The following is a 15014-nucleotide window of genomic DNA, read 5'->3' as shown; positions in this document are numbered from 1 at the left end:
GTCTCCCCCTGCTTACTTCACCCCGCCTCTCATCTTCTCCCTCATATTCCTGATTTGAGTGATGCCGTTTATGATTCCTAATGACAGTCGGAACAAATCTACGGTAATGAGGTCACATTGGGCTCTTTTTTTTTCTTTCTCTGAAATCACCCTTCACAGCTCTGTACAATCAACCTGTCCCTGAGACTCAGACTGGTTCCTGGATCTGAGCTCCAGTGATCCAGCGTGAAACAGATCAATTCCTTCCTCAGGAAGACCTCCCTGCAGCCAAAATGGACACCCTGTCCTTCTGAGCATGTGTTGTTTTTTTTTTCTCCAATATCCACGACTTATTATCTCTTGACTCACTGGACCTCATATCCTGGCCTCATGTTAATTCCGCCTGCTACGTTTACAAACTCTGCCTTGTGAAAATATAGCATATTTATTGATTTATTTAGGTTTTCCAGTGTGTGTATTTGCAGACTTCTTACCAGTCTCATCCGTGATAATGCATTTATCTACAACAGAAGAGGTATGTGTGCATGCTTGCATGAGCACTCACATCCACGTAATGATGTGTGTTTCCCTGGCTTGAGCAGGATGTCTGCACCAACACATCATTACGATTCGTTCAGGCCTTTAGCTTTTGGAGAGCGAATTGTGGATGAAAAGCACAACCACGCGTATGCAGCTGTGTGTGTGTGTGTGTGTGTGTGTGTGTGTGTGTGTGTGTGTGTGCGCTGTGTGCGCTGTGTGGTGTGTGGTGTGTGTGTGTGTGTGTGTACAGTATGTGTACTTGTGGGTGTGCAGTGAGCCCTCCTGTGCATCAGTGTGCATACTCAGTATTTGTGTGCTCGGTGATGTGGTTAGTAATGTGGAGACCTGCAGGAGACGGTCCATGGAGGGAGCCTGCAGGATAATTGCTGCCACAGTGACAGGTAGGGCTGCCTCTGTCAAAGTTCCCTCAGTGGGGAAGCAGTGGAAGTGTGTGTGTGTGTGTGTGTGTGTGTGTGTGTGTGTGTGTGTGTGTGTGTGTGTGTGTGTGTGTGTGTGTGTGTGTGTGTGTGTGTGTGTGTGTGTGTGTGTGCAGCCATCGTCATCCCTTCCTCCAATAAGCACTTCCCCAGTAGGCTCCCTTCAGATGGTGGCAGACTTCCAGATGTTTTCATCTTGTATCACAGAGAGCATCAATCTTAAATTATTTGAATAAACATTATTTGAATAATTTTACCTAAGGAAAGGAAAGAGAGAACGTTTTTCATGTAACTTTAGAGTATCATGTAGTATCTCTCATGGAGTATATTTCAGTTGCAACGCGCTACTATATACTGGAGAAGACTCTGGATGTGGATGCATAAAGACTTGTTGAAGTTTCCCTGAAGGCTGCAGTAAATGTTTTTTATGCAATGTCTTATAGACAGTAAAGCTGCCAGCTTGCAAAAGGTCACCCAAAGACCCAGCAGCATGCCTCTGCAGCATGCTGGACTTCTGATGACCATGATTGTTTCAGATGTGCATTGTTCACCTCATCACTCACTGTAATCTTCAAACCTCTCTGTTCTTTGTGAGCAATTGTCAGATGTGATTTATGTTGCATATGTCACACATCTGCAGATTGTCATCTCTGAAAGGGAGCGTAAACGGTGTAAACGTGTCCCGTTGAGAACGCAGAGTGACATCCGTGGAGTTTCTCCCACATCTGGAGGTGCCTGCAATCCAAGTCATTTGCCGGTGCTGCTTCTGTTCCCCTGATGTCCTGCAGTCCGTGAAGAATTGGTGTCAGCGCCATAACAGGCAAAATGCCTATTCTACACCGAGTGTCAGAGCAGCCACAATCTATTAATCAAGCAGGCGGCAAAGAAACAGACATTATGTGCATGTGGCTGTTTGCGTGTCTTAGCTTGTGTGTGTGTGTGTGTGTGTGTGTGTGTGTGTGTCTCATCCAGGTGTATTATTCAGCCATATTTGAAAGGGGCCTCTAATAAGGTAGGATGCAATTATAAATGTGTCATGTGGGTTGTGTTTGAAAGAGGAAGGGGCCTGTAATGTGTTTGATATCAAAGGCCGCGACAGAGTCTGCAACGGACACAAGGCGCATGCTGATTGCACGACCACAGCCATTACAGGAGCTGAAACCAGGCTTCATCTCCTATCCTCTTTTTCTTCTGTGTTGTCTTTTAACATGGTCTATAATGTGTCAACCAGACACATCTAAGAGAAAAAAAATTGCTTTTGTGATCTGCAGTCTTTAGCAGAAGAGAGTTCAGTGTATTCTGTTATATAGCGAAGGTTTGTGGTGTGTTAATTTAGGCTGAATAACAGCAGTTGGTTTGTTTGGGAGCACTGTTGGCTTATCCACAGGAAACGATCGATCAGGGTGAATAAACAGTGAGCCAGCCAGACCCCCTGCTGGTAACAGCATTGGCTCTACCATGTGACAGACATGGTGGTATATGATTGGCACTGCTGATTGGACATTAGAGCCTAATGATGTCATGTCTACCATCATGTTGGGTATACTAAGAGAGAGTGAAGATGGTTTGTTTTCTATTCAGTTAAATTATTTAGGGATTAACTTTAACTGTTGTATTAAATTATGTCTAATTATATTAGATTTCTAGATTATCATTATTATAAGCTGCCAGTATTAAATAATGAGTGGTAGAGAGCCGTAATGATTTTGCAAGATATATTAATCAGTGCTGAAATGATTGATATGTAATTAATCTGTTAAGTAAAAATGCCAAACATTCAGTGATTCCACCTTCTTAATGTGCAGATTTGCTACTCTGTTTTGTATTAGGACAGCAACAAACAGTTGTTTTCATTGTTCATTAATCTGCCAATTATTTTCTTAATTAATCGATTAATTGGTTGGTTTCTAAAGTGTCACGTTTTCCCAAAACCCAAGTGGACATATTCAAATTGCTTGTTTTATCCAAACGATATCCTAAAATATTGAGTTTACTATTGAAGAAGACTAAGAAAACCAACAAATATTTACATTTTAGAAGCTGGGATCAACTAATCAAGTAATCGGCCAATCAGTTCAGCTCTAAATTGAATACTTGATTCACTGTTGACTGTTGGTCAGACAAAAAAAAACAATTTAAAGAAATCATCACGGGCTCTACGGAATTTTGATGGCTATTCTTTTACTATTATGTATATAAAAATAAAAACTGAACAATTTCTCAAAAATAACAAAATAGGCTATATAATAATCATCTCACCTTTTGATTTAGTATTTAGTTGTTGATGGTTTAAACGTATCCTGATTATATATTAGCACATAATGATGTCATTAGAAGGAGGCATTGAATGTTAAAGTATATATTGCTTAACATTTGCGCTCTTTTATTCTCTTCCGTCTTAGCATCACCTTGTCCCTCTGTTTCATTTGTAGGTAGGTGGAGGTCCTTTGATTTGGTGTCTTGATTTATATAAGCCAAGGAGCAAAATAACAATTGATACGCATGAACAAGAAGAGACAGAGGGTCTGTGTGTGTGTGTGTGTGTGTGTGTGTGTGTGTGTGTGTGTGTGTGTGTGTGTGTGTGTGTGTGTGTGTGTGTGTGTGTGTGTGTATGTGTGTGTATGTGCTCAGTTATATATTAAGTTATTCACATGAGCGCTGATGTTTTATTGTATCCTTACAATAAAACATCAGAGCTCATGTGAAAGTCATTTGATATTAATGTGTTCGTGTTTCCTGTGGAATATCCTCTCTGTATACTGGTAGTGAAAAAAAACAGTGAACAAATAAGCCTTATAAAAGCAACAACAATATCTGTGAACTGATTTACATTTTGATAAGCATTAGCGTGCGGATGTCAAATGTACATGTTATATATCATACATGTAACGAGTATGCTGCTCATCGGAAGTCAGCGCTGTGGTTCTTCATACTCCGAAGTATGAAGGGATATTATTGTTTTTGTTTCCCGCCTAAGATTTTGACTGAAAAATGGGTTGCTGTGCATCTTATCTGTCAGGGGGATCAGGTGCATCTCCCTCTCTTTCCCTCTTCCTCTCTCCCCCCTCCCCCTTCTCCTCCTCTCTCCACTCTGATAGGTAGAGACAGCCATCATATGTGCAAGGGGAAAGTGATGGGCCGAATGGCAGCTTTAATATCGGAGCGATTGCCTGCTGATAAGGCTAACGGCTGTGGAGAGGCGTGAGCGTCAGCCCTCCGCAATAAACACTTTCATTTTGTTTGGTTGGAGTGACAGATGGAAAGATGGAAGTGGTGAATAGACGACCTGAGGAGCAGGAAAGGGAGGGGGGATATAGATGGAATGGATGTGGATGTTATTCAATATTAACAGATCAATCAGAGGGTGGTGAAATATGCATTTTGTCAACTATATACCCCTATTTGGCCAAAGAGGCAACATTACGACAAGGCTGGCTGCTGTGCCGTGTTGAAATACAAAATACTTACAGCCTACAGTAGGTGATTTGTCTCCCGATGCTGAATTTATATTGCTTCTAACAATAACAACCCTGTCGTATATCTGAAAAATGAATATATATATTCATGACTTTAAGCTCTGATGGCTTCATGATAATCATTTCTGAATTGCTATTAGAATCTATGATGAGTGCACAATTGCTTCAGTTTGCAGCATATGGCGGAGAAAAGCAACATTTTAATCAAATTATATCTTGCCACAATATAATTTGTATTGAGCACATATGCTACAGAGCAATTTAAAGGTCACAAAAATCAAGCTTAATTGGTGCCTGTGTGTGTGTTTTTTTTTTTTTTTGTATTCATTAGTGTGTGTGTCTCAAGGAAAGGCAATGTTTTGAATCATTCTTTAGATTGATGATTAATGGCCTTTTTCTCTTTTTTCTTCCTTTTTCCTCTTCTTTCTTCCTCTTCAACAAGTTCTTGATGAGTTTTTTGAAGTATTCTTCTGTTACTTCTGTTCACCTGGCTGAATTTCCTGATCCTAAGCAGAGACACTCAGTGCACTTCTAATATTTTAAAACACGAGTAATTTTAAAAATGAAAAATGTTCTTTGGCTGCAGGCACAGTTCCAGCTGAAATCCTTCAGTGGTTTTTCATGCATTGGTAATACATGTACTATACATAGAGCAGCATTGCATGTAAATGCATTTACTTTATACTAGGGATGCACAATCCAACTTTTTTAGTCCCAATACCTATAACTGGGCTTTGGGGATCGGCCAATACAGAGTACCGATCCAATACAAATCTTCAATTAATAAGCTGTACGGTATGCTTCACTGTGGAAATGACTGGGATCGTTCTTTTATGTGTAAGACAAAAATAATAAATAATAATAATAAAGAATTTAATTGAAGAGCTGGGAAGTTGGAGGTGGACTCTTCATCCAAAGCTCACTCTGGCTGCTCCTTCTTGTTCCATTGATTGAAAAAAAATCTGCCGACAAAATATGCATGAAATGACTATTATCTTGTTTTGTAGACACATTTCTGAACAGCGATTGTGGTCAACGCTAACCTTTGACGAACACGTGTTTTTTTGTGGGTGCTTCACAATAAAAGCCACCCAGTCTTAGTTCAGTGCGAAGAAGCAGCTGTAGGAAATGTTCAGCTTGCATTAGCAGTAACAGCTCTGGCAGTGTAATGAGAGTGACACAGTGATCCTCACTGGCTGATGTCAGTGAGATAAAATTAAAAACAGAAACACTGAATTACATGCTGCATTATTTCCTGTGGCTCCCTCGTGTGCAGGTAGGCAATCTGAATCCAGTGCATTAATGGCGGACTCTAACCATGAAAACTACTCTACAATGAAAACTACTCTATAGAGAGGCGATTACAGAATGTAAATTCATTTTATGGCTTAAAAGATAATGACCATCAATAGTACAACACCCACCTTCTCTTACACAGTGATTGGTATTTTACTAATGTAGGTCCATTAAATTATAGTTTTAATTGAACATGGGCAAGGTCCAATTGTATTGTACACAAGTGATACTGTAGGCCAGCTTTAAACATTGATTCACCAAATAGTAATAATCCACATAAACTGAATTTGTATTGAAGGTCCCAGGTATTCAGGCAATTCTCTATTTTATTTTTTCTTCAATAAAACTGTTGCAAGCGTATGTAATTTCAATTGAACGCACATGAAAATGGAGCACATTCAAAAGTACATGAAAAAGCCTTTTTTCTTTACTGTGCTTTTGTTGCCCGCTGAACATCAGATGATATGGCTCAATATGACTCGGAAATCGAGATTAAATGAGCAGCAGGGATCAGATCTTGATATTAGAGATCAGACTAGATAGACTCAGACAATGCCTATTAAAAATGGCTGGAGGAGCCTCTCTGAAATGAGACCTGACATCTCTTTTCCACAGTCTGTCAGGAGTATTTGGTGGCTAATTTGAAGTTCACAAAATCTATGTGAGTGTCTGTGAGAAAGAGAGAAAGAGTGTGAGCTCCAGTGGGAGGTTAATATAAGGGGTGACCAAAAAGATATGCTGTAGGCTGTAATCTGTACAGTCAGTCACAGAACAAGCAGTCTATTGGCTGGATTCTCACTGCATCCCAGATCCATCCGGTTACCAACTAATGAGCCCGGCAAGTTCATTGTATTTACATTTAAAGTGGCTGTTGTGGGACTCTCCTTTCCCTCAGGGTGATTGGAGAGTCCTTAACTTTGATTCACAAGTAAATACTGACCTTCAGGCTTCTTTGGTTTCACTATAAGATGGCTAATGTCAGCTTGTCAGTCAAAACCTGAGATGCAACCACTGTGACGTGCATGTGTGTTGACTCCAGACTAATCTTTCGTAGTTTGACTCATGATGTGTTGCAACCCCAGAGGGGTCCTCATTAGGACCAAAACGTTATGTGACCTTTTAGTGGCTTCACCTCCCCCCACCACCTACGCCCTCACCCAGCTGGGCCCAATTACCTCGCTCATTACCCCACTCCTAATTAGCACCAGGACCAGGTACAGTAGCTATCTATGGAGAGGCAATATGTCTGTGACTACATACATGGGAGGCCTCATGAAATGAAATTGAGTTGAGACATGCCAACTAATTATGCCAGTTAAAGACTTTTGTCCTCTCACTAACGGCAGAAGATTTTCTCCTTCCTCTTCCTCTGTCTACTTCTTTTATGTTGCACTCTAATTTAGACGTGTATGTATATTTGACCTTTCCAGCTCTCTTTCCGCCTCCTTTATCCTCCTTTTAGCCATCATTCAGAAACCCCTGGCTGACACCTAAAATATAAGATGTCCCCTTCGCTGCCATGTTGATGAGATGATAGGATGATCAATGTTTGCAGGATCCTTAATAACCAGAAAGAGAAAAAGGGGAGAGAGGAAGAACGAGGGAGATGGATGATTATCCTAAAAGTAGCGTGCTTAATTAGATGGAATGCTGCATACATTGTGGACTGAGTGGAATCATTGGGATAGATTAAAATACTAATTAAACAGGCCTTTGCCAAATTTGGAGTATGAGGTGGGGTTCAGCTCTTCAGGGTCATTTGCATAGCCTTCATCTGGGGAAATGGGATTTAAAGGACCTGCTCTCTTTCTCTTCCTCTCTTAAACTCTCACTTTTTTTTCCCTTTTCTCCATTACCAATTACATTCACATGCTAACAAACTCAATTAAAATTATGCTCCATTTTTTTTCCATTGCACTCTATAATTTGGCATAATCTATTAAGGCCCCTTTGATTTTGTTTTTCAATATAAATGTCTCCATCAAAGTGCGGAAGGGGCGTTAAGCACAGGAGGGGAATAAAAAGTCGGTGAAATGTGTGATCTTGAACGATGGATATTTAACATTGCCTCACTTTGGTTTGATTTGCATGAGAATATCTTTTGTGAACAAAGCTTTGGAAATAGCATGCTATATTTGATTACATCAATAGATCTGAGGATGAAACTCGGGTGGTATTAATTGCTGCAAAAACAAAGGCAGCGGCTTAAGTTATTGTGTGCTGCGAATCTAGAAGTACTTCATCTGCTTTCACAACGGTCATTTTTTTGTATTGGTAAACAATTTTTGCATTTTATATTTTTTAACCATGGATGGAAATGTCGGTCTGTCCACCACTTTGGTCCAGACTGAGATATCTCAACAACTATTGGATGTATTGTCATGAAATTTTGTACAGACATTTATGGTTTCCAGAGGATGAAACCCAATGATTTGTATTCCTTGACTTTTCCTCTCATGACACCATAAGGTTTTCTGTGAAATGTCTCAACAACTATTGGATGCATTGTTATGAAATTTGGTTCAGACATTCATGTTCCCCTCAGGATGAATTACAATAACTTTGATAATCCCTGAACTTTTCTTTTAGTGATATCAGCAGGTCACAATTTCAATTTTACCAGCACAAATAGCTGAAAAACTAATGACATTACCATTAGCCATAGCTGTACTTATTGTTTAATGCTGATTATCAAATGTTAGCATGCTAACATGCAAGATGGCGAACATACCTGTTCATTAATGCTTCTGCGTACCTACGGCAGCTATACAGTGAGGCTGTAGGCTACACTGCAGCTGACATGCACCTCCTCAAAAGTTTAATTACACATCAGGGCAATGGTTGTTACAGAAATGGCATGTAGGAACTGCAAGAACTGTGATTGATCAGCAGGAACATTGAAAAAAAGACTAATCTAAAGACTTCTTTTCAGTAATGCCAATCTATCAAATCTATCTATCTTCTGCTAATGCGGCCTCTGCTCCCTATCACAGTGAATGAAAACAACATAAATACAGCGACCACGTGGAATAGTTCCATATTCACAAATTTGGGTTACTGCGGGGAAAATTGAAGCGCGATATGACCTGATCATGTACATATGTCTGGTGTTGCAGTGGTGATATCAACGGGTGAAATCCGACAACAAACAACAAACAGTAAATCGAACCTCCTCCTCTTAAGCCCTTATGTCAACCATAAATCCAGCTTAAACATCAGCATGTTAGCATTGTCATTATGAGCATGTCAACATGCTGGCATTAGCATTTAGCTGAAAGGCTCACTGTGCCTAAGTATAGCCTCACCAAGCCACTAGCATGGCTGTAGACTCTTACCTGCCATAGGCCTACTGCCCACACATCGTATCATTCCTCCAACCAAGTGCCACCACAGGCTCCTGTCAGCAGGAGTACTGCTTTCTGTCTTACCCTCAAGATAGTGTTTTTCTCCTTTCTCCTCTTGATGAAGAATTTCTGTGTGTGTGTGTATGTGTAGTGGCTGGTGATTTTCTCTGACCAGTTTAACATCTGACTCATGCTGTTACTGTACATCCATTGCATCATTCTCAGTTTCATTGACCACTTGTTTTGCCTCAGGAACTGAAAAATCTGCTACTTTGTCATTCACTGCTCATACTCAACACCTCCTCTGCTTTTGTCTCCCGTGCAGTCCAACAGAAGCAGCAGCTGGAGAAGGAGACAGGCCTGAAGATAGTGGAGGCCGGAGTTAGTGATGTAAGTCATACTCACAAAAAATATTTGTTGTTCAGCTCTGTGTGTACAAAAAAAAAAAATGAGTGGGTGTGATTGTGTGCGTCTTCTGTGTTTGGGCTCATGGGACGGGAATAACTCTGTGATTCCAGCTTTTCTTGGCATCCGGATCACACCTGCAGTTTCAGTTGTGCAGCCAAACACTAATCTGCAGCAACAATGAATTCCAAACACACATCCTTTTAAGTACGTTGCATTGATTATCGTCCCCCGTATTCATTTCCTTTAGGTCTCTAAGAGCTGTTGTCACCATAGCAAATAAAACACAGCGAGACAAAAGCCTGATGCATTTTGTAAAAACGTCAAGTAAGTGTTGATCATCACAGAAGAGCAACAATAACCAGATTATCTTGAGTGCTGTCACTTTGTCGGGAGCCCTGATGCTCCTGTGACATATTCATTGGAGAGAATTAAGAGAAGAGCAGGAGGACACTCAGGATGATCCAGATGAAAGGAGAGTAAATGTGTATTCATTGAACACTGATAAATATTCATATGTATCAGTGGTAAGGATCTAATCAAGCACCCATTGATGCATCATAGCCCTCCATGCTCGCCTGGTAAATGAGTTTCTCAATGGAAATGAGAGAGACTGCCTTAGACCCCTGAGTTGCCCTGATCATGAGGCATGCTGGGAGCAAAATGGATGTGGCCTGTGCAATGCAGGGCAGTTGCCATTGGCAACAACCGTCACACACTGTATAGATCATTTCCCTGTGTTAGTCCCTTCTATGCTGTCTCCCTTTTGGTGTCACTGCCTTTCTTCGCCCATCTGCCTCCCACTTATATCTTTTTTAGCACCACATTTTCTCTCATCTTATTCCACATTGTGTCTTTATCAAATTCTTCTTAATTATCTCTGAATCCCGTTTTTTTTCTTTTTTCTTCACTATGACTTTTGTCCTGTTCTTTGTCTGCCTCTCTTTGCCTCCTTTTTATTCTTTTATTCCCACTCAGACTGATTCTTGCGCTTAGCCAGCACTGGTATAGGGCTGTGTTTGTCATATTGGGCCTATTTGTAGATAATTAGCTGCAATAATAACCTCTCTGCAGGAGTCAGGGTGAGGGAGGGTTGGATGGAAAAAGGGAGGGAGGAAAGGAAGAATCTGTCTTCCACCTCATGGGGAGAAAATCTACGGCAGATACTGTTTGTAGAAATGCATGTCAAGGAAGTGCGGCATTTACTGTACTACAAATAAAGAGTTGGCAAAGAATAAACCCTGAAAACTCACTCAGAGGGCGTTTTATTAGCAACAGCTCTAATGTGGATGTGTGTGATCTCACCAGTTTGTATCCAAGTAGTGGAGAGTTGAGGGTAAGTCGGGAAAATAGTAGCTTTTGACAGGAGAGCCTGTGGAGTGGGCTCTTTAAATACATTAGTTTAAAAGGTGTTAAACCAAAAGCCTGCTTTCAGTAAATTGTCCACAGTTATGAGTGAGTGCATGCTGGAGGTTGCAGTATAGGTCTTCTTTAGCCTGATTATTAGTGGCAAAAATAGAAATATGCTGAGTAAAATTGCTCAGTGGATCCATAAGAGGTATGAAGCTGGAAATTAAACAAAGCATCTGTACTTTCCACTGACAGTATTCTTTCCACAAGCTCGTATAAAACCATCAATGTGGTTGGTATCATTAAGTCTTATCTCTGACAACTCCCCCTCCTCCATTTTTATTTAAGAGGTGACAAATGACAAAACAGCTTAGGGAGATGTCCAGATAGAGCAAACGTCGATAGCGGTAGATGCGGAAGAGGATAAGCAAATGTCAAAGTGGGGGGAAGGAGACATCAATCAATAGGCTGAGCGATATCTACTCCATTATAGATCGCAGGGAAGTCGGCTTTCTGAAGTGAAAAGAACAACAGAAAAATGACTACTTAGTTTTTCCCAAATACTGTATGTATGTTTGGGGCATAAGCAATGTATTTTCTGAGTATCATTCTTATTAACAGCTGTTTCCCAAGTGGGAGCTGCACTCTTGTGGAAACCCAAAAGGCAAATGGAGGTCCTCTTACAGCAATTTGTGAGTCCTGTAAATGTGTGAAAACAGCAAGGGAAAAAAAGCAGTGAAGTGGAAAGAAATGCATGGTTGATGATGTGGCCTCTTTGCAGCTTTAGCAGCAACTGGCTCCACCGTCTGTATTCATACTGCATTGAAACCACACATATAAATACATATATCCATGCTATTATCAGACACTTAGTACTCTAAGTGTGAAAATAAGACCTGGCAGATCATACCATACATTGTTTCCTCAACTAGCATCATTCCTAAACTACACAAAGCTCTGTGACTGTGCATCCCTCACCGCCTCCTCGTATCTTCTTCCGTGCAGGAGGGGGGGTCGGTGAGTCAACCCCTCCATGTTGGAGACAGTGTCCAGGCATTAGGCAAAAAGGGTTGCTTTCGCTGGCAGCCATAGACACAGCATGGCTGGTACCAGTGGGGAACGTGGAGAGGGAATAAAAGGGAGGCTCAGAAAGATGTTTTTTGAAAGGGAGGGACATGTGGGTCAGATGTTTCTTTCGAGCTTGCTTGCTATGGTTAGTCAGAAAATGGCAGAGTATTCTACAATCCTCATACCGTATGTGAGGCCAAAGGATAGAAATAACAAATCTGAAGCTTGGAAATAGCTTCCTGTGTACTGAAGAAGTGAGTTAATGCTCTTAAAATCGTACTTAGTGCTTGTGAAGGGATATTTAATCACTAAATATTTGCTGAAGTTAAATATTAAACTAAACTTCAGAAGCTGAGAAAATAAGTAAATAGAGTAAAATATTCACCAATATACCTGCTTAATTAGAAATTGCTTTGAACAGTTAGAATGCCTAATGATCTGTAAAACATAAACTGTTAAACTGCCCATCTGTATAGAACCAATGGTAATATATTCCCAGATTTCCATTTTCTTCATGCCAATATTTCCAAATACACTGCAACATGGATGCACATATCTCCAGATTTGGCCTGCCTGCACAGTATGAGATGGTCCCTATGTGATTAGGTTGGTAGTTAAATTGAGATTCATTGACATTTTGACAGCATTCTCCTGTTTGAGATAACTCTAGAAAAAACTTCTGTGAAGAGGCTCTCATTAAGTATATAATTCCCTGAGCTGCATGTCAACTGATTATTCAACCACTAAATGTAAATCATATATGGCAGGCAGGGAGTCTCTGCACTGTGCATGTGTGTGTGCTGGTTGTGTATACGCATGTACAGTACAGTAAATGTGTACTGTATAAATATTTGTGTGGCTACAGTGTCTTTAATGCATACTGTGACTGGTATTTATAAGTGCTCATGACGTGTGTGACTGTTTAAGTCATTGGTTTTCCATTTGATCTTACTGTAGTTAAAGGAAGTGGATGCAGGTGAAATAAACATTAGTTTATAATCTTGTCATGAGTCAATCTAGAGGAACTGTTGGAGAATGCCATCATTTTATGGTGGTTGAAAGCTCACGTTAGTGTTGTTTTTGCCGGCCTGTTTTAATTTTAGTTAGTTTTAGTCTAGTCTTTGTGTCAAGCTGTCATTTTAATTTATTTTTTATTAATTTTAGTCACGTTCATACTCTTTTTAGTCTAGTCAAGTTTCAGTCGACTAAAAGGCTGAGCATTTTAGTCTTATTTTAGTCAGAATTATCCATGACTATTTTAGTCTAGTTTTAGTCGACGAAACCTGATGACATTTAGTCTAGTTTTAGTCAATGAAAATTGTATTTTAGTCTCTTTTTAGTAATGCAATTCTATTTAATCCAGTCACTATAGTATAAGTACCTAGTAGTACAGACAAAACCAAAATGTTGGCCAACAAGGGATGCTTAGTACACATGCATAGCCGCTTTCAGACCGGAGGAGGAGTCAGTCAGGTAGGAACTAAGAACACACACACTCTCTCACACAAACAAATACACACACACACACACACACACACACACACACACACACACACACACACACACACACACGTTTGTCGTTTTCAGCTCCAGTGGCTAACGTCTAAAGCTAATGTTAAAATGAAACACATTAACCACAGCCTCATGAGTTGGCATTAGCTTTCTAAAATAGAAAGTAACGTTACGTTAATGTCTTTACTTACCTCAGTTTCATTATGGAATGGCTTGAGATGTCTCTTAAGGTTTGTGGTGTTTTTTTCCCTGTGATTTTGTGGCCGCATTTCTCCCCCATCTTTTTCCACAACACATTCCGTTTTCTTTTCCACTTCTATGTAATGAAAGTTTTTCCAAATGCCGTTTATTATTTTTCTCCCAAAGACGAACTCCGGCTGGCCAGCCACGGTCCCAGCTTTCTCTGTGTCAGACTTAATTTTGTTTGTTGTCGTTTATGCTCGTCTCACTCTCTAACTCACCGCTGCATCTTCTAAATTAAATAATGCTGCGACAGGGCTTGAGGAAGTAACGTCGCCTGCGTCTGCGCAGTGCGACCCGATGCACCTGTTGCAGCTGTACACTCTTGCCTGAAGTGAGACACAGGGAACAGAAATACTGCAAAATAATAATAATAACTCAACTAAACGAGACAAAATAACGTTATAACATTTTGTCTCGTCTCGTTTTGGTCAACGAAAATTAAGAGACATTTTAGCATAGTTTTTATTTTGTAAACCACATTTAATCTCGTTTTTATTCGTCAACAATATTGCATTATACATTTAATTATAGTCATCGTCACATGACCAACATTTACGTTGCATCTCGTCTCGTTTTAGCCACGTGATAAAGGTTTGTTGACGACGATATTTAGTCATAATTTTCGTTGACGAAAACAACACTAGCTCACGTTGTATTTCTAATGAAAGAACTATGTGCAGAGGCACAGAGGCAAAACTCATCTCAGAAAGGTCACATGTAATGATGCCCCCTTACAATGGAGTTGAAGGCTTTCTTTCCCATATCGTGTGCCATAATTAATGCAAGAGCACATGTGTTCTGACAGGCTTCCTCAAACAATACGACGGTGCATCAGGTTTCAAGTATGATTCGTCAACAGCAAACGAGTTCACTGTAAGAATGTTTACATCTTTTTATAAACTACTTTCTTTCTATAAACCATCTACATGAGGAGTTTATATATATGTTTAAGGTCTGGGGTTTCATTGGTTTTAATAGCAATGGTGCTTTTTTTCTGTTATGCAGTGCAGTTTGTGTGAATATGGACGTAACTCTAGTATTTATTTTTTGTTAGCCATGCTAGGGGTATGTTTCTAAGGATGGCAATGTCAGTCAGTCAGTCAGTCAGTCAATCAGTCAGTCAGTCCACCACTTTGGTCCAGACTGAAATATCTCAACATTTACAGGATGGATTGGCACAAATTTTGGTACAGATGTCCATGGTGGCCAGACAATGTATCCTATCAACTGTGATCCCTTAACTTCTTCTCTAGTCACCAGGGAATCAGTTCTTTGGTTTGTGACTAGTGGTGTAACGGACCATAGTTCCGTGATCCGTACGGATCAACACTTACAGTTCGGAATGCATGTTAACCGCAAATTAA

The 15014-nt window shown here is 40.2% G+C and overlaps 1 protein-coding gene across 1 annotated transcript in view; it reads left to right on the top strand.

Annotated features, from left to right (window-relative positions):
* The window catches only part of ptprn2 (protein tyrosine phosphatase receptor type N2), a 130722-nt gene that overhangs the window by 65198 nt on the left and 50510 nt on the right, over positions 1 to 15014 (top strand). Inside the window, exon 11 of the mRNA XM_078280574.1 lies at positions 9398 to 9462. Within this exon, the coding sequence (XP_078136700.1) occupies positions 9398 to 9462 (65 nt within the window). The remainder of the gene's footprint in view (positions 1 to 9397; positions 9463 to 15014) is intronic.

The sequence above is a fragment of the Sander vitreus genome, chromosome 22, assembly GCF_031162955.1.
Source record: "Sander vitreus isolate 19-12246 chromosome 22, sanVit1, whole genome shotgun sequence".
Classification (NCBI taxonomy): Eukaryota; Metazoa; Chordata; class Actinopteri; order Perciformes; family Percidae; genus Sander; species Sander vitreus.
This window is presented reverse-complemented; position numbering and strand designations above follow the sequence as displayed.